Source organism: Ornithodoros turicata, unplaced genomic scaffold (assembly GCF_037126465.1).
Source record: "Ornithodoros turicata isolate Travis unplaced genomic scaffold, ASM3712646v1 ctg00000887.1, whole genome shotgun sequence".
Lineage (NCBI taxonomy): Eukaryota > Metazoa > Arthropoda > Arachnida > Ixodida > Argasidae > Ornithodoros > Ornithodoros turicata.
The window spans coordinates 216396-243113 of record NW_026999411.1 but is presented as its reverse complement, the minus strand read 5'-3'; the positions used below and the strand labels follow the sequence as shown (position 1 = coordinate 243113).

Here is a 26718-nt window from a genome sequence, read left to right as displayed (position 1 = left end):
CGGTCACAGTGATGAGCACAGTGCACACAGCGACAATGGAAACGCTGCAAGACAGGCGAGGAAAAGATGTCATAAAACCAACTATAGTATGTGGCTACGACCACACTATGGGTGGCGTCGATAAGGCAGACCAGATGATGTCGAGCTATCCTGTCGCACGGAAGCGACAGAAAATACCGTATTTTCTCGAATCTAAGGACCTCGCGATTCTAAGGACCCGCCCCCCCCAAGTTTGGCCCACACCTCAGAATCGACCTCAGAATTCATCCTCAGAAGCGACCATATCACTGAGTGGAGGCTTTCTGCAGCGTTTTGGGTTTTCTTCCCTTGACACCTCTCGAGAAGCTGTGGATCAGACAAGCGCTGGTATATCGGCAGGACTGCCTCGGCAACATGACGTGCCAGCCGGTACTTGTGTGGCAGCTGAGGCTGGCCTCCTTCTTCAGCTACTCTGTGCCTACACCAGCTCGTGGGACCTGGTGGGCACAACTCATGATGAGGATCTTCATCTGTAGACGTAACGTGATAGTAGGTTGCCATGACGGCTCGCTGCATGTCATCTACTTCTTCGTTGTTTCGCAGTGCCAATCCATAGTAATTTGTTAGCTTTTTTATCAAGTCCTGGGTGAGGCCACCACGTCCCCCGAGGGGTTTGTCTTTTTTGCTCTTTGTAACAAGTGTGCGAAGTGCAGAACCCATGCGCTTTTGGACATGGTTCACACAGTCTTCTTTCTTCAATGCATGAAGCCGTATGTTTTGTCCTCGCACAGAGCCAAGAACGTCCTGCTGTCCCCGTCACACACGATACTTGTGTATCGTAGGTCGTTCTTTGCGAGAGAGCGCCTGAACATTTGGAGGGCGGCCTCTGCTTCCATACCAGAGGACTTTACATCTGTATTTTTTTGGCACACATGCGACTCTCTCCATTCTGTGTAACCGGAGTCTTCCTCCTTTGGGCCTTTTACGCAACCAAGGTACCAGTTGGAAAGCACTATGGAGTCAATTACCAGTCCGCTGTAGAAATCTATCACTGTGCCAACACCGATATGCGAAGTGTGGCCGCGCGTCATCCACGTGCCATCGTAGACAACAGTGATGTTTCTTGTGAATGTTCCGTCCATTTTTTGGTAGACCTCCTTCACTGCAGCTACAGCATCTTTGAACACACTTTCAGCTGCTGCCGAAGCAGCAGGTCGAAAAGTCCGCTTCAAGTGCTCTTGAAATGTTTTGTGGTGCAGGCCCCGGTGAGAGACATTCATGATAGACCAGAAGTCAGTGAGCGCAGAAGAGCCTTTTCCTATACTCTTTATAGCCTGCATGGCTCTCATGTTTACCTGAAAGGCTCCGCTGTCCTCCATACGCGGGGAGGACCACTCAGTCGCGATAGTTCCGCAGGATTCACAAGTCAGCTGCATTTTTGCCGCCAGCCCGTGCTTAGTGCCAAGCGCAACACTAACTCCGCGCTGCCCGCATTCCTCGCATAGTGTGTGGCCCAGCAGAGCGTTCATTGCCGCAATCTGGCAAATCAAAAATTCTTCCGACTCCGGTGGATCTGTAGAATCGCGACTGTCGCCTGTCAGGTCCATCTTGCGTTCAGTCGCCGACACGGCACGCAATGCGGCTTGAACTGTCTCGGACGCCCGACGTGATGCTTCGTGATCCACAAAAGTAGGCTCCAAATGCACCTGAATAGTCCTACCTGAGCTCGTGGACGGCATTTGGTCATCGTTAGAACCAACGTTCCGGTGAACATCATCGCCAGAACCCTCATGCGCAATAACATGAACGTTACTTTCGGTTTCCAATACAGGAGTCGACGTAGTCGTCTTTTTCTTCTTTACGTTGGGTGACTTTCGCTTACGGCTACCGAATTGATGTCTGGTAGTGCGCTTCTTTTTGAATGATCGTCGTTCCATATCTTCCGAAGGAATCGGACAATAAAGCACGCAAAAAACGAAACGGGAGTCTCAAGCAGTCGCCGACCATGCGAAAGGATAGAAGAATGGTGGCAGCAGCAGTCGTCACCATGGCAACCGCGGACGAGTCCAATGGCAAAGCGCACAGCGACCACGTGGGCCGAAGTAGCCAATGAGGGCTCACGCGGGTCCCTCTGAATTCCAGCAGTTTGCCACCTTGCTTCGCATTGGCGCAGATAGCCGAAGCGGGAACTTTGAACGCGAAAGATTTCTCTTTCCAGCGATACCAAGACAGCGCCGATCGGCGGTCCCGTTCCAGAGATAGAGGCATTCAAAAATAGCCGTTTTTTTCAGAATTTCTGGTGCGCATCGCAATTCCTTGACTTATGAAACTTTTTTTTTTTTGCATTTACGGTGCGTTTTCAGGGAAAATACTTTGGCACTGTGTAGAATAGGTATTATAGAGACCAGTCATGCCATTTTCAAAAAATCGATTTTTTGTATTTTTTTCGAAGTTGAAACCCGCGTCCCCCCTTAAAGTAGCACAGAAGTCATTTTTAACACCCAATTTTCTTCCTATAAAACTGTTAAGTAGGCCAGTAAGATTCACCATGCGAAGTAATTTACACCACGGAGTCATAATTATCGCAGAAATTGAATTTAAAATACGCCGCAAAAAGCGACCGTGCGTAACGGTGGTGAAGAGCAGTACCAGCCTGTGATCTGCCTGGAACCTCGCGCTGACGCTATAAGGAGAACGCTCGCTGATTGGCCTAGAGAAATGTTGTCTGCTACTCCGCTGTCGTCTGCTACTCGGCTGTTCGGGGTTCTGATAAAGCCTTTCTCCTTGCTCGGTAATGCTTCGGCCGCTCCTTCTCTCCCCAATTCTCCGGGAAAACTGGCAAAACAGGTTTACGGCGGCAAAGGGACAAGGCGCTGACCCCCACTGACCGGCAAACCAGAACGAGTCTCCTTATGCCGTCATCGGTGACGTGGCATCATACCTCCTCATCCTCGTTATAGCTGGAGTGGCGAGTTAAGGGTGAAGGCGCAGAGCTATGTTTATGAGAGTTTTTTTCTGGGAAACAAATTGCACACATCAAAACCTTTTGCGCTATTCGGTATAATGACACACGCACTTTCATCAGATGCCTTAATCTGAAATTTTTTTGGATGGCCCTCTGTACTCCTTTAAGGCGAATCTCCATGCGGAATACGAAGCGTGTATTCGGGATGGTGCCCACGAGCGGACGCCAGCTGGCAAGATACGGAAGGCGTCTCCGGCAACCATCGCGCAGTGGGTTTCCGGTGCGTGGAAAGCCATTCACCCAGAGATCGTTGAAAAGTCCTTCAAAAAGTGCTCGATAAGCAACGCCTTGGATGGCACAGAAGATGACATTTTGTGGGAGGATAACCTCGCCGGGAACTCTGATTCCGTTGTTTCAACCGACGGCGGTGACGACACGTCTTAGCGCAATAAAGGCCAGGATTTTCGCTTTTTTAAAGGCATTTGTATGTCTCGAAGTCATTGTACTCTAATGTAAGGACCCTCCCCTACTTTGGGCTGCCACATTTTGAAAAAAAAGAGGTCCTTAGAATCGCGTAAATACGGTATATTATAAGAAGATTTTTAGGCAGCTTCTGGATGAGACCGTCTTCAATTCTTTTTTCTTTTACAAAAATGATGGAGGGAGGTTGCAGCAGCTGGACTACCGTGTGGCTCTCATAAGAAAGATGTTAGAAAAATACCACGATCCAGCAGAAAGGCCAGCTGTGGGAAGACCGCCACCAGTGATGGACTCAGATTGCCTCACGGGGTGCCACTTTGTATCCTACATACCCCCTACAGAGAAAAGGGAACTGCCAACAAGAAAATCTACTTTGTGCTCCAGGAAAAAGGTAGTGACGGCAAAAAACTCAGAAAAGAGACAAGGTATTGGTGTGTAAAATGTAGAAAGGCCCTTTGTGTACTGCCATGCTTCGAGTAGTACTACACTCTGCGTGCACTACCATAGTTGGGCCAATAGGTGGCAAGAGTTGTCCAAAATAAAGATCTTCCTATGTTGGCATATTTATTTCAATTCCCTGCTGATCAGTATCTATGCCATTTCTTGAGATAGAGCTGAAATTTTTGTTTTAGCGTTCACGGGATGCCCCATACTACAGTAGAATCTCGATGATACAAATCCCACGGGGTAGCAGAAAAAATTCGTACCAAACGAATTAAACCAAAATACAAACTGAGGCAAGGAAATAGACAGTGACTGTTCATTTTTTATTACTGTCAATGAAAGATGTCGGTCATAACAATTTTGTGTCTCCGTTTTTGGCCAATACTGCCCAAATTCGCGAGATGATTCAAAAGACCCAGCACGTGCTTTCTACCCGAGAGTCGCGCGACAGTGTTCTACAGCGAGCTTCTCCTAAAGCACGCTGGCGTTAGGTGAAGCTGACTTGCGGAATGGTGATGCGTAATGTTCCCAGAAGTTGCCCTGATATGTTCCCTCCACGTGTTCTGGTAACTGTTTTCCACCAGTGCGATGTCACACAGCTTTGCCGTATATTGTTGCGAGGGGGGTAAAAAGGTCAAAACAGAGATAAGGTTCGGGGCCCTGTAATTCCTTTGACCTTATCTCCTCCACCATCACCAAAGGGAGAGTCATTGTTTGCATTGTGCAACATGATGTAAGGCAGTGGTGAGGATCTCCCTCGCTTTACGAAAGAAGGAGCAGCATGATTCGCGCGCTCTCGCATCACGGGGGAAGGACCTCTGTCGCATCCTCAGCTCGTTCGCATCATCTGCGGCTCCGCACTGTCTGCATGGCAATAGCGTCGCGTATCTCGTATCTCCTCGTGGTTTCCAAGTCGTTTCAGAATGTTAAGTCGGCGTATGCAGTATGACGCAGGTTTCAAAAGAAAGGTTATATTGGAAGCTGAAGTCGTCGGGAATTGTGCGGCGGGAAGGAAGTCCAACGTCCCCGAGAACAACGTGCGGCGATAGAGGAGACACGAGGAAGCCTTGTTTGCTTGTGCTGCGACCAGGAAGGCTTCTCGCGGTCCTCAAAAAGGAGTATTTCCCGACCTTGAAGCAAGTCTTACTGCGTTCGTGAAGGAGAGAAGGAGCAATTGCCTGGCAGTCACTACGGAGATGCGGCAAGTAAAAGCGAGGGAGCTTGCAAGGGCACGTGGCATTCCGGCGTGTGAGTTTAAGGCCAGTAGAGGATGGATACAAAGATACATGAAACGGGCTGGATTTTCCCTGCGGAGGCGAACATCAGTTGCCCAGAAGTTACCGCAGGATTACGAAGAGAAGCTAGTTTCTTTTCAAAAGATACGTCATCGGCCTCAGGAAGAAGTACAACTTTCTGTTCGGGCAGATTGGCAACGCGGACGAAACCCCCATCTTTTTTGACATGCATGTATCACGGTTATGCTGGCGTGCACTGACGATGGCCGGAAATTGCCCCCACATCTTGCTAAAGCGGAAGACCCTTCCCAAAAACGAAATTTTCCCAAGAGGCACGGTCGTTTGTTGTCAGGAAAAAGGTTGGATGACAGAAGAGCTGACGCTGGACTGGATAAGGACAGTTTGGTGTCGGCGACCAGGTGCCCTTTTGAGCCATGAGGCTATGCTGGTTCTTGACGCGTTCCGTGGACACCTAACGGAACCAGTGAAGAAAAAACTGGAAGGAGAACGGACGGAGCTGGTTGTCATCCCGGGGGGGATGACAAGTCAGCTCCAACCCCTGGATGTCTGCCTTAGGAAGCCGTTTAAGGACAATGTTCGGCGGCTATATAACGAATGGATGAGCGGGGACAACGCGGAGTTGATGCCGTCGGGACGGTTGAAGCGGTCGCCATCACTGACTGTTGTGCAGTGGGTCGTTGACGCCTGGGCCGCCATACCAGAGGGGGTGGTGGCAGCATCCTTCAGGAAGTGTTGTATATCAACCTCTTTGGATGGATTCGAAGGTGACAATTAGGGGTGTGCGAGTACTCGAATTTTCGAATACGAATCGAGTAATACGCTATATTCGGTTGATATTCGCAAAGGATATTCGCTATTCGCAATTTTCGAATATTTTTCGAGTATCTGCCCACCGGCAGAGATGCACGCGAAGACACCCGCGCGTGCTGCTAGGCTGGTAGCGCTGCCTGGTGACGTCACAGCGCGTGAGCTTCCTCCTCGCGCTTTTCGCCACTCCTCTCCCAAAGCGAAACCACGTGCAACTGATGAAACCGTTGAGACGCAGTCACGAGTCGCGCAGGGCATGGCAAGTTCGGCTGTGTGTACAACTGAAAAACTGCAGGATGATGGACACGATTGTGAAGTTGTGCAGGATAACGCGGCAGCGAAGCGAACAAACAGAAGCGCCGTGTGGGACTACTTCCAAAGAGAATCGGCAGTTTCTGCTAGTTGCAACCGGTGCTCTGCGCGCATCCAGACACCATCGGGGTCCACAACCAGCATCGTGAATCATTTGAAGCGACATCACCTACTTTATGCTGAGTTTAAGAAGAAACATGAGGCTAAGAAGGCGGAACAGCAAAGAATCGACAAGTTCGCCACAAAGAGACAGCTGCCACGTGCTCGTAAAGAAACATTGGATGTCAAAGTGGCACGCATGATAGCCCTAGACTACCAACCGTACCGTGTGGTCGAGGATCGCGGGTTTCGAGAACTTCTGGCCGAAGCGGTACCAGACTACTGCCCTCCTTCAAGAACGACGCTATCCCGGACGCTAGTACCGAAACTCTTTCACGACAGAAGGTGAGAAGTTCAAGCAGAACTCGAAACCGCCTTACAAAATGGTGTTGAGTCCATGTCATTCACGTCCGACATGTGGACGTCACGCTCGAACGCCAGCTTCATAAGCCTAACGTGCCACTTCGTCGATCACAGCTTTCAAGTGAAGCGGTACAACTTGGACACGCGTAGTTTTTTGGGAAGGCATACTGCGACGCAAATATCATCGGTTCTCCGCGACATGGTGAAAGGCTGGAACGTACCACTGGATAAATTTCCAATCTACATCCAGGCTAGCACGCAAGTACCTCGCCATTCCAGCAACGTCAGCTTCCAGTGAACGGGCATTCTCAGCAGCAGGAAATGTTGCTACACCATGCAGAGCTGCCTTACTCCCTGAGCATGTCAGGCAGCTGACATTTCTGCACGACAACCTGTGAACTGTTGAACAACAACTGAACAGAGTATTCCAGTGTGCTTAGACTGGACTAAGAAGTGTTGTGTTAAGTGTACCTCAGTGCACCAAGACTGCCTGAATTTGAAACCAAGTGAAGGTTCAACTATTTCAGTGTGTTTGAGAGTCTCCAAAATGTACATTTGTGGGAAGAAAATAAATAAGAAATGTGTGACGTGTTAGTTCTTATTACTCGAAAGTATTCGAAATCCTGATTCCAACTATTTGTACTCGATTCGCTATGAACTTTAGATATTCGAAAACTATTCGCAGTGAATTTTAAATATTCGAAAACTATTCGCAGTCTAGAATTTGGTACTCGCACACCCCTAGTGACAATCTTTGGCAGTGTGAGAGTGATAAGGAAAGCTCTAGCATCTCGGAATTAGATAGTGACTGAATATTGTGTCGATAGTTGTTTCCTGGTGCCCAGTTTGCGGAAGTTCTTCGAAGCAAGCAGGATTGAATAAAGTCTCCCGCCTTATATTCGCGTGTGTGCTTTTTTTCTTGTACTTCGGACCCGAAATATCCCCTCGCCTTATAATTGAGGTCGCCTTATATTCGAATAAATACGGTAGTCATGCAAGAGCGTACCATATTTACCGTATTTGCACGATTTTAACGCGCACTTTTTTTTTGGGGAAATTGGTGCTCAAAACCGCATGCGCCTTATAATCGGAGGCGTGTGATAAGAAAAACATGGAACTCGGTATGAGGCGGCCAATCGCATTGACATCACGAGTCACGTGGCCATGCATGTGGCATGCTTCATGCCTTTATAATAGAGGTGTGCGAATAGCAAAATCCCCATGTCGAATCGATTTCAAATATTTCATGTTCAATGCGAATCGAAGTCGAATAATTTGGCACCATTTCGAGTCGAATTCGAATATGTACGGAACATTCGAAACGAATACCTTTCGAATATCTCACCTTTATAGTTTGGAAATACTAAATCAAATAATTGGCTCACTCATAAGAATGGGTGGCCTGACAAGATCATGGCTGTCATCATATCTATGCAGACTTCCGCATCGCATGCCAAGACGTTGATTTCTGCAATCAGCCCTGAGTTTGTTTCGTGTGGCACATGTACATGTGGACGATTATGCACTTTACTCAGATGCAATCGATAGCTTTGGAATCTGAGGTGATCAGTTTTAATACAAGACTGGAAGCAAAGAAAACTTGATGAAGTTCACATTTCAAAGTAAGGTGGCACACATATGAAAGGGCTACAAATTATCATGCAAAAAAGCAAGATGTTCCACATGTCGTGGTGTAAGACGGGCCCTGCGTGTGCATGCAACATTGCCGGACAAAGAAAAAACACGTTCACTTGGCACTGATGTTGCCGGTATAGGTAGGTACCTCCGTGCAAGTCTTGCCAAGTGGGGAAATTTGTGTTGCCCCGTGGTGTACCACCACTGACATGGGTCAGCATCACGACTCACTGGTTTGTCACTAGTGTAGTTCTCCAGTTCTTTTTGTGGCTGGGAGGCAGAACACTCTTGATCCTTGACAAGCAGGTCAAAACTGTCCCAAAGTGTTGTGCTAGCTGACTGACACTGATGTTCTTGATGAGGAGTCAGTTCGACCGAGGAAGGCCATTCATCTGGTCCTAATTTCTCTAGCTCCTTGGATACGACATCCCTTAGCCATACTTCTTTTGCCGGCACACTCTTGTAGATGAGTCTTATACCTGGGATCAATAAACATTGCTAGACTGGCGGCCACATCAAGCTGGTAGTCAGAAAACCTCGTTTTTAGACTCTTGACCAGGTTTTGGGCAAACTCTGAGTCTTCTTTCTCTGAGGCACACCTCAAGTGTTCAAAAATACAATACAGGATTGGTATCTGGGATGACAAAGTTGGGTATTTGTCCCCTCCTGCAGTTGTCGTTGCATCTGCCAGGGGCTTAAGGGTGCCAACATATTCTTTCATTTGCCTCCAGTCGGAGGCCGTTAATCCATCCACAGGCATATCATGAGATGCAAAGTCCACACATATCGCCTCTTTTAACTCAAGCAGACGATCTAGCATCAGAAATTCGCTGTTCCATCTAGTCTCTACGTCTTGCTTGACGTGGAGTGGAGCCTTTCCAGACTTTCGCCGATATTCGTCCAGTCGTCCATGAGCTTGAGTGCTGTGCTTATAGTGTCCCACTACTGCCCTCGCCTTCTTACAGAGATCTTGTATGCCGCGTGTGCAGTCCTTTGCATCACTTATGACTAACTGCAGTGTATGCGCCATACACGACCTTTCACACCAACCTAGTTCTCTGATGGCTGCCTTCATGTTACGGGCGTTATCGGTGACGATATACACAGGGCACGCATGAGTGTCTATACTCCACTCCGCTACCAGTTCCTCTAGGGCTGACGCGATCTTAGCGGCGGTGTGCCTTCCCGAGAAATACGATGTATTTAGGTGATAGTGCTTCAAGCAATACGCTGAGTCCAAAAAGTGGCAAGTCAGGCTTATGTAGGCTTCGTTAGCACATGAAGTCCACATGTCCGATGTGAATGATATACTTTCCATACCGTTTTCAAAGGCTGCGCGAAGTTCTTCTTGCACCTTCCTTCTCGTGTCGTCATATAACTTAGGTATGATCGTCCGTGAAAGAGACGTTCTTGATGGTGGTGTGTAGCCCGGGACAGCCTCTGTCATCAGCTCCAGAAAACCACGATCGTTTATAATAGAGAACGGCTGAAGATCGACGGCAATCATTCTTGCCACCTTCGCGTCAAGAGCCTCCTTCCTTCGTGAGGATATGGTGTCCTGCCTTTTCATTGTGTCTGTTATCTTGCGTTGCGTACCGTCTTTCAGCTGCTGACACTCATTTTGATATTCCTTGAAGACCAACACGTGTCGTCTCAAGTGATTAGCAAGAGCCGTCGTCGTCCCCGTTGGCGTCTGAAGGGACGCGCCACAGGTCTTGCACTTCCCGCCTGTCGCAGATTCTTCGAAGTACAGTCAAACCTCCCTATAGCGAAATCTCCGTATAGCGAATTTCTCCGTATAACGAAGTTTTTCTAGGTCTTGGCATCGGTCCCATTAAAAGCCATGCATTTGGAGTTTCCGTACTGCGAAATATTTTTACAGCCACTTTCCCTACTACGAAGCACGCGCGCTCCGCGATGCCCCCAATTTCCCCCAAGAACCGCGCGTGCCAAGGTCACTCCTCACACATCGATGACAAGTGCCTCCCCTGAGTTCAGTGACCAGGTAGATTTCCGGGAGAGAATTCTTTCCTTCTCTCCTGCCGACCACGTGCGCGCATGTCAGACTGTCAGTCTCACTTGTGCTCCAAACCACCGAGCGTGCACGATGGCCTCTAATCATGCGCAAAAGCGCCGGTGCCTCTCGATTGACGACAAAGCGCAAATCATTGACGCTGTTGAGAAAGGCGAGAAGAAGAAGGACGTCGCTGCAAGGTTCGGCATCCCCGCAAGTTCCTTGTCAACAATCCTTAAGCGCAAAGACACCATCTTGGAAGCTGCTGCTGCGGGACCAAGCGCCACGCGAAAAAGGAACAGGACAGCCGTGTACGACGACGTCGACAAGGCTACCTTCGCTTGGTTTATGGAAATGTTATCGCAACGGGTCCCGCTTTCAGGTGCAGTGCTGCAGCGTCAGGCAATGAATTTTGCAAACATCCTGGGCTGTGACAGCTTCAAGGCAAGTAGCGGCTGGCTGGACAAATTCAAGAAGAGGCATGCCATCGTATCCAAAGTTCTGTGCGGAGAGAGCGCGTCTGCTGACATTGTAGGAGCTGCAACGTGGCAGGAGGAGGAGTTGAGGGGCATTTTAGAAAAGTACGCCGCTGAGGACATTTACAACACGGATGAAAGTGCGTTGTTTTTTCAAATGTTGCCGGGGCGTACGTTGGCTCTCAAAGGCCAGCGTTGCGAAGGTGGTAAGCAGAGCAAGCAACGTCTTTCCATCTTGTTTTGCGTCAACATGGACGGAAGCGACAAGCGTGTTCCCCTCGTGATAGGTAAAAGCAAGAACCCCCGTTGTTTCAAAGGAAAGAGGATCCCCGTGACATACAGGTCCAACGGGAAAGCATGGATGTCACGCGCTGTTTTTAAGGACTGGCTCGTCGACTTCGACCGGGAGATGTCCCGAAAGGACCGCCACGTGTGTCTCCTGCTGGATAACTGTTCGGCACATCACGTCGAGGATGCCAACCTGACAAATGTGGAAGTACGTTTCTTCCCGCCGAATTGCACCTCCCTAATTCAGCCACTGGATCAGGGGATCATACGGAGTGTCAAGAGTGCCTATCGTGCCCGTGTGATCGACAAACTTTTGGTAGATCTGCGGCTGAAGAGAGAAACTAAGGTCGATACCATACAAGCGGTGGAAATGCTGGCAGCAAGTTGGCAATCAACGGGACGTGATGTGGTTGTGAACTGTTTCAGAAAAGCAGGGTTCACTTCCAGAATCGGCAGCACCAGCGATGACTCCGAACCATGTGCTAACGACAACGTGGATGACGAATTCGCTCTGCCGGCAGTTGAACAACAGTGGGACACACTGAGAGTGGAGGGTGGCGTGCCCGATGACGTCGAACTGCAAGACTTCCTCTACGCCGATTCATGTGCCGCATGCACCGAAGAACTTCGTGAGGAAGACATCGTTGCAAGCCTGCAAGGAACCAACTGTAGCAGCGGTGACGAAAGTGACGACGCCGAGGAAGTTTGCGTGGTTCCGTCTGTTAATGAGGTGCTCGATGCGATCACTCTTCTCCGACGTTACGCTGCGTCCCAGGAAAACCAGGAAGCTGCGATTGCGGCCCTTGCTACATATGAAAGGCATGTAACCCCTACATTTTTTAGTACGATTCAGACGCGAGTGACCGACTTTTTTGTAAAGAAATAAAATGATTTCTTGCGGCTCTACCAGTGTCATTCGCGACTATTTCCGTGATTTCGAATACCGATGTGGATTACATCTTAATAACTGGAATAAATAGTCGGAATTACACAAGCTTTCTATACAGCGAAGTTTTCTGTATAACGAAGTTTCGCGCCGAATTCATCGACTTCGCTATAGGGAGGTGTAACTGTACTTCCACACTGCACTGCGCTTCTTTTTCTTTGTCGGGCATTCGTCAGGCGTTTCCATTGTGCCGGAGAACGGCGTAGCGGCGTGAAGACTGCGGCACCAGTTGCACTTCCAAAGTTTCGGTTTACAGCTCGACTCGCGCACGTGAGTAGCATGCGTCAACAGGAAGAAGAGGAGGAGAAGGAAGGACGGTGACGATGGCGATATGGTTGCACTAGGTTTGCGCTAAACACGCTTAACGAAGTGCAGGGGACTTCTAGGACTCATACCTGCGCGCATGGAGTACCAATTTTGCGGAATCCGGCCTCTTTTACGCGCATTTTTGGTTTTCTGTACACAATTCTATCTGCGGCCTCTCACGAATGGGCAGTCACGGCAATTTCCGGTAATATTCGAAAAATATTCGAAAAAATCGAATAGTTGTAACCATTTGCGAATACCATTCGAATAGCGCAAACTATTCGAATCGTATTCGAAACTTCGAATATTCGCACACCCCTACTTTATAACAGACGCCCTGTTCGGTCTGTAGGGTCTGGAGCTGTTTCGCACGTGGTATTATTGGGTTACAACCTTTTATGACTTACACGATGCAACGAAGACGCCATTATGAAGCCTCGTTCAAGCGGAAGGTAATCCTGTCAGCTGAGCAAGATGGAAACCGGGCGGCGGCGCGTGTTTTCGGCGTCCCGGAAACATGTGTGCGCGAGTGGCCAAAGCAGAAAGAAAACATCTCCTGTAAAGCATCGACGAAAAGGATTCGATGGACCACAGTCTGGACGTTTTCCCGCCCTGGAGGATTCACTGGCAGAATATGTCAAGGAATTGAGGCTGCGCCAGCTGCCAGTTTCAACAGACATCATCAAGGTAAAGGCACTGCAACTTGCAAGGATAGACAAGATCCGTTCATCAGAATTCAGAGCCAGCAGGAGCTGGATCACGAAATTTATGAAGAGGAAGGGATTTTCCTTGAGGAGGAGGACAAGCATCTGTCAGAAGCTTATGGAAGCCTACGAAGAGAAACTGATCGCGTTCCAGCAATTTGTGATTAGGCTTCGGAAGGCGAACGACTACATGTTAGGGCAAATCGGAAACGCCGATCAAACTCCCATATTTTTCGATATGCCATCGAATCACAGCGTAGATTCAACGGGTTGCAAGCAGGTGCGGATACTTTCTTCCGGCAACGAGAAGAACAGAGTGACGGCGATGCTCTGCTGTACGGCGGAGAGGCAGAAGTTGAAGCCGTTCATGATCTTCAAAAGAAAAACTATACCAACCGACGTGACTTTCCCTAAGGACGTAGAAGTCCGTGTGCACTCGAAAGGGTGGATGGATAATGACTTGATGGTGGACTGGATAGACTGTGTCTGGAGGAAGAGGCCTGGAGCAGAGCTCGGTGTTCGCGCAATGCTGGTTTTAGACTCTTTTCGGTGCCACATCAGTGAGCGTGTCAAGGAGAAGCTGGCGGCGTGCAACACCGATCTGGTAATCATTCCTGGTGGGATGACTTCTCAACTACAGTCGCTCAATGTGTGCTTAAACAAGCCAATCAAGGACCATGTGCGCGCTGCCTACAACGACTGGCTTGTTTCCAACGGACATGCACTGACACCAGCGGGACGGCTGAAGAGAGCAACACTTGAAGAGCTTGTTGATTGGGTGCGTGGCACCTGGAAAGCTCTCCCACAGTCGATGGTGGTACATTCGTTCAAGAAGTGCGGAATTTCTAACTCCCTAGACGGCAGCGAGGACGATTACAGTAGAACCTCGCTATAGTGAACCGGCATGTAGTGAAGAAACGGATGTAGTGAAGGGAAATCTCGGTCCCGATTGAATGCCCATAGACGCCCATGTATTTGCAACCCGTTCATAGTGAAGACTTTTCTGCCCGAGAACCGGGTATAGTGAAGAAAAGTCGGCCGAAACTCCGAAATTTCCCCGAAAAAATTGCTCGTTCCGCCATCGCGGTCGAAAACGGAACTCACGTAGCGCCGCCGCCGTGCTCCGGAAGTTGGGCGTGATCAATGACGTAGGATGAAAGGCGGGGTCATGAGTCATGACCCAACCAGCCAGGCATCCAGGCTCGCCATTTTGTTTGGTGTTGTCAGACGTGCCGTGCATTGCGGTGTATTTTGAGCTAGTGTAGCGTTGCAAGCATGTCAAAGAGAAAAGTTCTCACCATCATCGAAAGACCAGCTGCTTCACGACGTGGACGCCGGAACACTGAAGCGCAAAGATATTGAGAAGAAATTTGAAATTTCTGAAGCGGCAGTGTCCGGCATAGTGAAGAAGAGAGCAGCTATCGAAGACGCTGTTGCAGGTGGGTGCAATGGAAAGAGGCGTAGAATGAGGGCATCCCCCTACGAGGACATTGACACGGCGCTATTAAAGTGGTTTTGTCAGGCCCGCGCAATGAACATCCCCATGTGCGGCCCACTGATGAAAGAGAAGGCCTTGGAACTCGCGTTGAAGCTGGGGCATGAAGACTTCAAAGCTTCTAACGGATGGTTTGAACGATTCAAATTACGCAATGGAATATCGTTCCACAGAATATGCGGTGAAGAAAATGCAATTGACGATGCGACAGTCGCTGAGTGGAAAGAAGTGCTTCCAACCATTTTGGAAGGATATGCACCAAAGGATGTTTTCAATTGTGATGAAACGGCAGTCTTCTATAAGCAGCTGCCAAACAAGACTTACAACCTGCAAGGTAACAGAAGCGCTGGTGGAAAAGTCAGCAAAGACCGTGTCACGGTTCTGTTGTGCTGCAACGCGGATGGCAGCGAAAAGCTACCGGCCCTCGTGGTCGGCAGGTCCAAGAAACCGCGAGCTTTCAAGAACATAAAGTCCCTCCCAGTGCACTACAAGAGCTCAGCGAAAGCATGGATGACGTCGCAGATCTTCGTGGAATTTTTTCGTGCCTGGGACGTCAAGCTTCGGCTCAAGAACAGACACGTACTTCTGCTTCCCGATCGGTGCTCAGCACACCCTGCAACTTTATCACCACCACTAGCAAACATAAAGCTGCAACTGTTACCAGCGAACGCCACGAGTATGCTTCAACCACTGGACCAGGGAATTATTCGTTCAATGAAGGTTCATTTTCGGAGGAAGACGGTTCAGTACCTGCTCTTTCGTCTGGAGAACGTGGATTCTACAAAGCTGGCGACTGTTGACCTTCTCAAAGCCATGCACTACATCGCATCATCGTGGGACGCTGTGACCCAAGAGACGATTGCGGCATGCTTTTCGAAAGCGGGAGTAAACAATGATTGTGCAGCAGCACCTGTGTGTGATGTTACCATCAGTGATGACGAAGACTTTGTGCTGCTGGCCTCACGACTGCAACTGGATGCGCCTTGTACATTTGGAGACTTTGTGGATATTGACAAGGAAGTGCCAACATCAGGTCTTTTGTCAGACAGTGAGATCTGTGAGGAGGTATTAGATGCCTCAGAAGCTGAGGGTGAGGTGGAAGTGGAAGACAGTGAAGGGCCTCAAGAGCCCCCTAGTTACCATGAGGTTGTAGCAGCACTTGATGTGATTAGAAGAGCATTAAATGCTAAGGATGTTGGAGAGGATGAGTACAAAATGTTGGGCAGGACTGAAAGTTCCTTAACATTCTCCAGGCAAAATCTTGTGCAGACCACCTTACTGCAACATTTCAAATAGCTCCCGTGTATTTACTATCATGTGTTTTCATGTAAATAAAGTGTGTGTATTGCATTACAACCAATATCTCTGCTTACATGCATTCTGTGGGTCCTACATGCCAGAAAAAAGTGAACTACTGATATAGTGAAGACCCTGATATAGTGAAGATATTTCATGGTCCGGACGACTTCACTATAAAGGGGTTCTACCGTACCTGTGGTCGATCGAAAGCGACAAGGAACATTCGGACAGTGAAGCCGAATGAAGATGGAGTCTGCTGAACTAGTCATTAAATACATTGTCCTAGTCAACACAGTTATAAAAACGTGTTTGGTGTGCTGTTTCATAATCGCGCTTTAGAATCGGCAACTAAACTTTTTTGGCGATTTTTCCGTGCTAAATTCACTTGCGCGTTAGAATCGTGCAAATACGGTACTCATATGATTTGCGCTAACTATGCAGTGGTCTATATTATGCTCCAAAAAACTAAACATCAGCATTTCCTATCATGCTTCATGTAGGGTAGACTTTTACTGATACCGTATTTGCACGACTCTAACATGCACTTTTTTCTGGGGAAAACTGGCACTCAAATCTGCATGCCAGTTACAATCGGAGGCGTGTTGTGAGAAAAACACAAAAACTCGGTTTGAAGCAGCCGATAGTATTGGCATTGACATCGGGAGTCACGTGGCCCACTCCATGTGTTTTTTTTATGGATGCCTCATCGTGTGTGATGCACATGGTATTGCCAGTTTATGACTTGTATGTGCAATGCGGCGAAGACAGCATTATGAAGCATCTTTGAAGTGGAAGGCGATTCAATCAGCAGAGCAAGCTGCAAACCGAGCTGTCATCCCTGGAGGGATAACCTCTCATCTGCAGCTGCTCGATGTGTGCTTGAACAAGCCAACGAGGGACCATGTTCACGCTGCCTATGACGACTGATTTGTTTCCGACGAACATTCACTGACGCTGGTGGGACGTCTCAACAGGGCAACAACCTATCGACTGGGTGCATGGGGCCTGGAAAGCTCTCGCACAGTGGATGGTGGTCCGTTCATTCAAAACGTGTGAAGTTTTGAACTTCATGGACAGCGGCAAGGATGATTGCCTGTGGTCAATTGAACTGTGTGTTGTATGCTTCTAGTCATAAAGTACTTTGTTCTAGTCATAAAAACGTCCTCCTGTTTCGTACCCGCACGGTACAATTGGCATCCAACTTTTTTTTGTGGTTTTTCTTGCTAAATTCACCTGCGCATTAAAATAGTGCAAATATGGTATGCGCATATTAATTGTAGCTGGGAAAATCTTGGGTAAGGGCCTGTGCCTCCGAATAATTTCACCATGGAGCGAGATACCTGTGCAACCCATCTTTGTGTCTGTGAAAACTCAGCATTTACCTGAAATGTTTCTCTCATTCGCTTACCTTTCATTGCTTTGTTTTGAAGCACAATACCTGAAGGAGGTAACCCACTTCTACCTGAGCGACAGTTGTTGTTCCCACACACTTCGCATAGTTCAAACACAGAGCACTTGATGGGTCCTTCACCACACATACACTGAAAGTCAGGAAGAAAAACAAGTGAGATAGCACATGGAGTGAATGACATTTATGGAAAACAGATGGCACGCATGCCATTTTTATTCTGCAATGTCCAAATGAAGAACCACGAAAAAGGGCAACCTTTAATGTCTCTCATCTGTGAGATATCCTTCAGCAATTTGCTTAAAGCAAACCAATGTGAGGCTACTTTCTTGGTGTTCGCCTGAGTACTAGGACCGCCTCCTCAGTGATACGTTTTTTTTTACTTTCGTCCACTCTACACGCTTTTGGCCCTACCTTAAAGTGTATGCAAAGAAAATTCTGGCGTGCAACTTATCTTAGCAACTTGTGTCCATGCACGTTCTTCTAACAGAGCTTGTGCACGGTAGGTTCAGAGATTCTTGAACAATTCATTGTAAGCCTAGCTTCTCAGTGATTTATACAGGGTGTCCACGCTAAGTGTGAACAGATTTTTTTTTAAATATATATAACACTTTTTCCAAGATGAAATCAATTGCAATATAGCATATGCTGAAGGGCACTCCCTAGCAGGGCATTAGCAAAGTTCAAAGGCAATGTCTTAATTAACTTTCATTAATTAACTTTTTAATTATAAAAGCTACAAAATTGACCCAATGAGAAGATGTCGTCGAAGATGAGCTTTAACTTGCGGAAACAAAACAAAAACAAATGTATCGGGTGACTCTATCGGAACTGGCCTTATCTTGGGTTGCATTTTCTGTTTCCTTTTAATCTTTTTCCAGGACACGAGAGGCGATAGTGTGTGTTTTTCCCTCTCACATTGGGGGTGAAAGAAAGACGCGCCTTCTAAGAAGCGCAATGAACAAAATAAAGAAAAAAAATGGCGTTCCTTCACGAATTTTTTGCGGGCGATCTATCAAACGGATTTTTGTTCTGAAAACGGCTACGATATCAGGGACCGAAAGGAACAGATGTTCTCATTGGGACAACTTTGTAGCTTTTATAATTAAAAAGTTAATTAATGAAAGTTAATTAAGACATTGCCTTTGGACTTTGCTAATGCCCTGCTAGGGAGTGCCCTTTAGCATATGCTATATTGCAATTGATTTCATCTTGGAAAAAGTGTTACATATATTTTTAAAAAATCTGTTCACACTTAGCGTGGACACCCTGTATATAGTACCATCTCAAATACAGTTTAATAAAACGTGTGATAAAGCAACAAAATGCCAAGCTAGATACTCATTTACTTAACGCACGTTGAATACACACAATATTCATGGTCACAAATTAAGTAAACACAAAACACAGACGTAGCGAATGCAACAAAAATGACTAGACTTTACTATATTACTTTTTGCAATGCCCCCAGTTCTTGTGATTCCGCACCAACCACTAAGCTTTTTTGGTCCAGAGCATGGGTGAAGCATCCAGCAGTATTTTGATTCAACCCTTACTGATACTAATCTCTGCTTGGCGGTGCAAGGATTTGTCCTTAGTGTGGCATCAGTGTTTTTAACTATTAACTATTGATCTTGTTTTCGTCTATCATATTGGTCACTTTTGTATTAGAGTGAGTTGTCACCTATAAAACCTGGGTCTTCACCTTTCGAGCAAAACGTCACGGAAAGTCCACCAGTCACACATTGCAGCCGAACTTTAGGATACCTGTGAATACAACTTTGACTCGCCAGTACTAGTGTTAACAATACTAATGTCTTCTACGTTTGTAAGACCCTAAGTGGAACGTACCTCTCCTATTTGGGTCCCGTTTCAAAACTACCTACCACAATCAACCGAATCAGGATAATGCCGACCATTCGTCTTATAGTTAGTGATCATTCCCTACACAGCATCGTCTCGGTGCCTTGCTTTCTTGCTTCATCGTGTTAAGATGGGTTGTTTCATGTTGTTTCAAAACAGATACTACAACACTGAATTGCATGAAGATTTATTATGGAGTGCCAATCATTGCTTTTCATGTTGTAAATCTACTCCCAATTGTTATTACGGTAGACTTCCGTTAATACAGCTTGCGATAATTCGTTTTCCGCTTAATTCGATCGAATTCGAAGGTCCCGTCAAATGCCCACATGCTTCTATTGATAAAAAAGTTTGTTATTTTGAACGTGAAAGCAGCAAGCGTGCAACCCCCTTTCCTGCCTCCTCTTTTTCTGGAGCAGACCCTGCGGTCTCTGTGGGTTCAGACGTTCCTATTATGACATCTGACTATAATAATTACAACCTATGACTAAAGAGTGCACTATTTTCACAAGCAACCTTGGGGCTCTTGCTCTCCTCTTAGTACACCCATGCTACGTAACAAGTTCCCATTTCTGTGTCGACATTTTTCGATGAACCCACGCAATGCAACTGCTTTTGTACGCACCCTCACTAAACCACTTGGCAAGATGTACTTGCATTAGCAGCTGTCACGCACCCCAAATGGATGTGGGAACTTTCCTGAAAAAATTAATAAATAAATAAAGATGCTCTCGGGAGAAGCAAAGCAGCCTCACGCCGCATCAACTGCATGCCTCCAAACCAGCGCTCTCCAGGCACTCTCACAGAGGAGGCTGTTCGTAGGTGCTCAGGTGACTACCGAAAAGAGAGCCCCGACCAATGTTCCTTTCTTGTCTTTACCCCTGTCCCATGCCCATCAGCAAAGGAATGCCTGCTAATGCTTGTGTCACTCCAAAGTCAAAACAGAAGATGGCCTCACACTGACGACGCATACATCTGAACTTCCCACACAGTCCCATTAAACCCGGCACAATCTTGCAAAACATTCTGTCACTAAAGCTCACATATTACAAAACCTGTCAGACACGCGTTTCTTTGTTCATAATCACTTGATGCGAAGCAAACTTGCATGAAAACAGCCTCACAACAGAGGAAAATCAGGATAATGAACTGAGTGACCCAGTGTTTTTGGAGTAGATTCAGAGGGAGGCTGCTATCCCTGTATCGCAAGCTCTCACCGTGAGGTTGCTTACAGTTTTATAGTCATACAGTGAAAAAAAATTGGCGGCATCCTTGGGCACTATGCTAAATGCCTTTAAATGTGGTTGCTTGCGACGGCTGTAAATTTTTTTATGAAACCCTTTGAAATGCTATGCAATTAGTTCTTATTGAAATCCCTGTAACGTTTTGCGAAATTGTTTTTCCTGCCAGTTTTCTTTTATGCATTCAAACTGTGGCAGTTACACGGTTTCAGTATACCACAAACACAGTCTGCCTATCACATGGTATCTGGTACTATAAAGTAATGGACAGAGCAACACAGTGACTCCTGATAGACTGCTCGATTAATGAGACAGGATTTTGACAAATGCTGGATGTCACCTCAATCCTCATTTTTAAAAAATTTGGCATGTGAGCAGTGCTCATAAGTGCTCATCTATCTCAAAACATATCTGACAAGCATCCTTTATATTTACTTTGCATCTTACCAGTGCAGCAAGACAATCCGTTTAGGGCCACACGCATTCTGTCCCACATATGGTCGTCATCACCTGCAATGTCATTTCCAAACTTGTCAACTTCGAAAGCTTGGTCGAGGTGCAGTTATTTCTTCCTCTCTTCAAAAACCTGTTAAATGGTGGAGATCCATAATTAACAACTTGCAACTGCATGAAACGATCGACTATGCATGATTCTATAATGAGGCCACGCCAGAGGCCTTGACACTGGTCTCGATGGGGATGACACAGGCAGTTGAACAATTTTTACCACGTCTGTCGTCACAACTGCTGATATAACCCGGGAAATTTGAATAATGTAGCCTTGTACTGCTTGATTCAGGGTTGACTTAACGCAGCTTCACCGTAGGAAGCCAGAGTTGTTTATAGAGAGAGTTTGGCCATTAGGAGGAGTCTAACTTGACACGCGTCATGCGACGTCACTGCTGAACGACCTCGCTCGCCGTGCTTTATTCTCGTCCCATCGTCAGCCTGTCGCCGACGCCATATTGATGCCAATCGTTGTTTACAATGCAACGAGGGAAGACACTTGCGTACTTCGTCATTCGAAAGCCCTTCCTCCTTGAGCTCATTCAGTTTGGCAACAATGTCCCCTTATCACAGGCAGCTGTGGGTCATAAGCCAGTTATTCCTGTAGATTACATTCAGCATGACCAGCTGTCGACCAGCTGGTGGACAGCATCAACATGACATGCACGAAATGGCAGCGCAACAATTGCTAACGTCAAACCGGCTCGCAAAATCAGAGAATGGCCAAATTCTCCCTATAAATGCCTCCGGTGAGAAGCGGGAGGGGAGACAGCCTAGCGGCACTTAGAGGAAATAAGGGGAGAGAAGGTTTTGGGCTATCCCATTGTTATTACAGGGGTGCCTGCTGTTAGCAGGGAATGATGTTGCCTTCGGCAGTGGTTATCAACGTGGTGATTGTTGTGATTGTTAACAACGATAGCCAACCTAATGGGTGTTGAAACAATATTGTGCTTCTTGTGCCGCACCCTATCTTACGTTGCGTTCCCTAGGGCTTTCTGATCCTCAGTAGAACCTTGCGTGCAGGATAACTATTTGACCTCATGCTGGCATGTGACCTTAACCAGCACAACAATCCGGCGAGAAGGGAAACAGAAGCAGCTTGTAGCCGCGTTCAAGTCAACCCTGGACCAAGCGGTACTTCATATATCATCTCCCTGCAAGAGCTGCGTGCCTGACATGAGTGACACACAAAAATATGTTATCAAATATATACCACTTTCCAGTCAGTCTCACACCGAGCATTTTTGCAGCCACTGCTTAACGCCCAAGCCAGAAAGGACTATATGGGACTATATTGAAAGGCACACTTTTTCAAATTAGATGCCTTTCCCGAATTCGGGGGACATCGAGTAAGGGGGGAAACGAGTACTATTTTCAAATCTTACATTCAGGGTGAAATCTGGTGCAACGGATACAACTGGGTGTTATCAAGTCAGTTTTTCCCTCCCAGCAGGCAACCCTTAGTTGAAGTAGCACAGAGGTAATATTTAACACAGTGTTTTCTTCCTATAAAACTGTTAAGTGGGTCAGTAAGATGCACCATGCGAAGTAATTCACACCACAGAGTCATAATTATCGCAGAAATCAAATTTGAAGTTCGCCGCAAAAAGCAGTCGTGCGCAACGGTGGTGAAGAGCAGTACCAGCCTGTGATCTGCCCAGAACCTCGCTCTGACGCTATAAGGAGAACACTCGCTGATTGGTCTATAGAAATGTTGTCTGCTACTCGGCTGTTCGGGATTCTGAAAAAGCCTTTCTCCTGGCTCGGTAATGATTTGGCCGCTCCTTCTATCCCCAATTCTCCGGGAGAACTGGCAAACCTGTTTAACAGCAACAAAGGAACAAGGCGCTGACCCCCACTGACCGACGAACCAGAACGAGTTCTTTTCATAACGTCATCGGTGACGTGGCATCATACCTTCTCATCCTCATTATACCTGGAGTGGCGAGTGAAGGGTGAACGCGCGGAGTCATGTTTATGTGAGTTTTTTTTCCGGGAAACAAATTGCACACATCAAAACCTTCCGCGCTACTCGGTAAAATTACACACACACTTTCATCAGACGTCTTAATCTGAATTTTTTTTTATGGCCCTCTGTACTCCTTTAAAGGGCATATTAACATGCATTCCTCGTGAATTATTGTCTGTAACAGTGCATGTTGTAATATCAGCGTGCCTTGTATAGTTTATCGTCGCATGTGAATAATATGTTCACCACACGTGTGCACAGACTGCTACTAAATCATGTAAGTGATATGCGATACAACGTAATTCATGATTGGAATTCGGGTTGAACCTGAATCGGTCTGAAACCGATTCCTTGGTGAATAATTGGGCGGAATTCAGTTTAACCCGAAAAAGTCAGATCCTAAGTACATTCTGCCACGTCTGTACTATAATGAGGGCTTTCATGAACAACAGATAGATGTCCCATCCCAAGCAATTGTTTCTGCAGCCACTCATCATCACCACTCCCATCACCATTTCTACTGAAGCACTGTTTTTAACATTAAAAGAAAAGATAGCGTGGACTGGTCGGTATATCATACTTGGTAAAAAAAAATTCGTTTGGAAGGGATCATGATAAGCAGCGAAACCGTGGGACCGACAGATGCGTCAGGCGGCAGGGCTGTACCGACAGTGCAGTTAAGAACGAAATTTGCCAATAAACGTCATTTTGGGTACAGTCACTGTACTGGGATTTTATTATTATTTATTATTTATTATTATTTACCAGTTCATGCGTTTTGAAATGCCTTACAACCAAGGGAAAGTTAATATGCAGCACTTACCTGAACTTCCTTTAAAAGATGAAAATACATTGAGCCACCACCATATCTGCCTTGATTGTGACACAGCTTGAGGATAATGCATGTCCACAGATGCACTGAAAAAAAAAAAGAAGAGGAGGAGGCCTGTATGTTCATGCAGTGAAATGCAACAAGCAAGCGAGCTTCCCGAACAACAAAAAATGTTAAAAGATAAGGAACTACTCAGAGAAATACATAAGGATCACAGTACACAGAAACATACTTTAATTCTGTACAGTTTTCACACATACTGACCCTGTGAGTGCACAAGGTACTACAGAGTATATTCATTCGCATCGCCCCTCTAAAGAGGCTACAAAAAGGTGCAGCAGACACCATAACATAATGGGAATTGATGTTCTGAGGTTGGAACCAGGGCTGGGCATCTATGACAATACTTTGTATTATAATAGCATTACTGTAATACTTTTTGTATTTGTATTACCTATTATAATACAGGTTTCAGAAAAGTATCTGTATCACGTATTATAATACGCAAAAACGCGTATTACAAGTGTTATAATACTCCAGTAATACTCCTGAGATTTTGAAGTGTTTGTTCACACCGTACGCACTATCAGCACGGTGGTAACCCAGTCAGGTAGGTCAGAGCACCACATGTTTTAGGTAATCTGCTCTTTGAACACCTACTCCTCTGGGGATAGCCATAGGGTCATAAAGTTCCCGGAAAAGAAAGAAACAATCAGAAGTGTTTCTAGCTCTGTGTTCAGAGTTAATGTACGCATCGAGGCCGGCTTCTACTTCTGGTACGCCCCCTCTCCTAGGCTGGGAGGGGGGTCAGCTCAGGAGGGACAGTTGCCCTCAACCCTGGTCTTAGACGTCTTGTGGCATATTGAATATGCCACAAGACGTTACTGCTTCCACCATACAGGAAAGCAGTAGAAGCAGGGGTGGATCCATACCCTCCGTTTGGTGGTGGTGGATTTCTTTGTCGGAGTGCATAGTGGGGGAGGAGAGAGGGAAATTCAATGTATAAACTGACATTTTAGGGGGAGGGGGTGCCCCCCCCCCCCCCCCAGGAGCCACCGCTGACTCGAAGACTGAATTTTTGAGAAAATGTTATTATTAAAGCCGAACAGTCAGTAATGCATCTGTTGTTTAACAGAACAGGCACTGTAAATTGTGAAATAAATGTTGTGTACGCCAGGGGTGGGCAGTAATACTATATTTTCGTATCTGTATGCCCTGGGCTTTTCAAAAAGTATTTGTATTAGTATTATAATACGTATTTTTCTGGAGTATTATGTAGTAGTATTATAGTATGAGAAAATCGCATTACTGCTAACCCCTGGCAGGAATACATATAACGGACAAATACATACAAAGCCTCAGGTGCCGAAGAAATTAATGATGAAAGAGGGAAGTCACTGAAAAGGTACGCCAGCTGTAGGACCGTAACATAATTATGGTGAAGTTCTGCTTAGATTTTCGTTCTCTCCTGTATGCTATTGAGGAGAGTATATTAACGATGAAAACATAGATACCAGTGGAATATGGTGCAAAGAGTATTTGCACAGTACATGAACTTATAGATACCAAATGAACCTCAAATGCATGAATTGTCAGGACTTCAGTACCTACATCAAGGCGGCAAATCTGTCAGCGACTGTGGTGCTCCCCTGCAAGAGATGCCATGTGAAAAAAACTCGTAAAATTTAACGTTCTACTAATGAAACCTGAAGTCAGTACAGCTGCTTTGCAAGGAAGGAGCCTCACGCATTCTCAATGGCTTTGACTGGGCATTGAGCAGACACTCAACGTGTGTGCCAGCACTGCCAGGATAAAGTCTATGCAGTCCAGTCTGTGTGTCAACTTAAAATCAACGAGAAGCTCCAACACAGAAATCATTAATATGGTACAAAGTGGGCACTTTTATCTCGGTATAGCCCAGTAACTGTAAGCGCCTGGTTACGTTTACGCAGCATTACCGACTTCACAACTTGAGATGCTTAAATAGCATTACTGATGACACAATGCATCGTGAAAGGGCACTCTTCACAGCAACTTTTCGTTGTAAATGGGGTTCCAAAATTTCGTGCTGCTCTCATTTGTTTTTTCTTTGAAGCAAATACACACCTGCTTCAGTTTACTGACTTTTGGTGCAAGGTTCATGCGCCAATGAAGCTGAATCTATGCACAACACAGGCACGTTGACACAAGACAAGGAGTAATGAACTTCGGTAGTCAGCGGCGTAGCTGTCAAGTCCCCCATTACTTCCGGGTCCTGAGGCAACTCCCATCGTACTTCTCTACCGGTTCGCTGGATTTCTACCCATTTACGGGTAAATAGGAACTTTTTCATAATGGAAGTCGCACATAATGAATTTTTCATGGCATTGTATCAAAGAGGCATCGCCGCTCCGTTAAGAAAATAAGTTTTCTGTTTTTGGAGGTTGGTGAAAATAGCAAGATTTCGCACTCACCTTATTACGATTGCCATTGTCACACAAACAGACACGATATGAATGCCAGTCTCAAAGACTGCCTGTTGCGCCAAGCACACTTCGTGCCTTGGTGTTTGCATCACTCCCATGAGTGAATCACTGTAATATGTAATACCGTAGTCGATATATTACGTTGTATTTATCACGAAACAACCGCACAAAACTTCCCGCATTGAGAGCATGTGACAGCAAGTGACATAGTTGCCAACTGATTGAATCGACAAGTCGGCGATGTGAAAAGTATGCCGCTCTCGTAGTGTCCGAGAAAATTTTACAAAGTGTAGGGTACTCAGAATCCAAATGGACAAAGATGGACGATAATACGCGCCTCTAGCGGAACTATCAATATTTCTTAGAAAAGCGAGCATATGTGAAAATGCGCGTAAGAGAAATGCGAACTGCCCACACGGCGCCAAACCAGGGGTCGAAACCGGAACTGAACCGTAACCGAAAACCGCAAAAAAACGAAATTTTTTACCGAGCCGAACCCTAACCGAACCGTAAACATTTTTTCTCTCCCCTTGAACGAACCGGAACTGCACCGAAAAATTATGAT

At 46.5% G+C, this 26718-nt stretch overlaps 2 protein-coding genes and 1 long non-coding RNA gene across 3 annotated transcripts; 1 reads left to right on the top strand and 2 right to left on the bottom strand.

Annotated features, from left to right (window-relative positions):
- The first annotated feature begins 107 nt into the window (after nt 1-107).
- LOC135375540 (piggyBac transposable element-derived protein 4-like) lies at nt 108-3931 on the top strand. The gene is given in 3 exon segments (XM_064608222.1): nt 108-177; nt 3532-3801; nt 3804-3931. Coding segments are annotated over 3 exon segments (468 nt in total).
- Nucleotides 3932-8728: 4797 nt separating this feature from the next.
- LOC135375539 (zinc finger BED domain-containing protein 4-like) lies at nt 8729-9910 on the bottom strand. Its single transcript, XM_064608220.1, has one exon. It carries the CDS (start codon nt 9908-9910, stop codon nt 8729-8731), a length of 1182 nt encoding a protein of 393 aa, XP_064464290.1.
- A 7093-nt stretch (nt 9911-17003) lies between these two features.
- Nucleotides 17004-26345, bottom strand: LOC135375534 (uncharacterized). The gene is made up of 5 exons (XR_010417272.1): nt 26142-26345; nt 25300-25337; nt 23680-23774; nt 20828-20966; nt 17004-17409 (listed from the first exon to the last, which is right to left on the bottom strand). It is a non-coding gene; the product is annotated as an uncharacterized LOC135375534 (long non-coding RNA).
- Nucleotides 26346-26718: the final 373 nt, after the last annotated feature.

What these genes read in the sequence shown, in the direction of transcription:
- LOC135375539 (XM_064608220.1), bottom strand. Translation starts at nt 9,910, where the DNA reads ATGAAAAGGCAGGACACCATATCCTCACGAAGGAAGGAGGCTCTTGAC.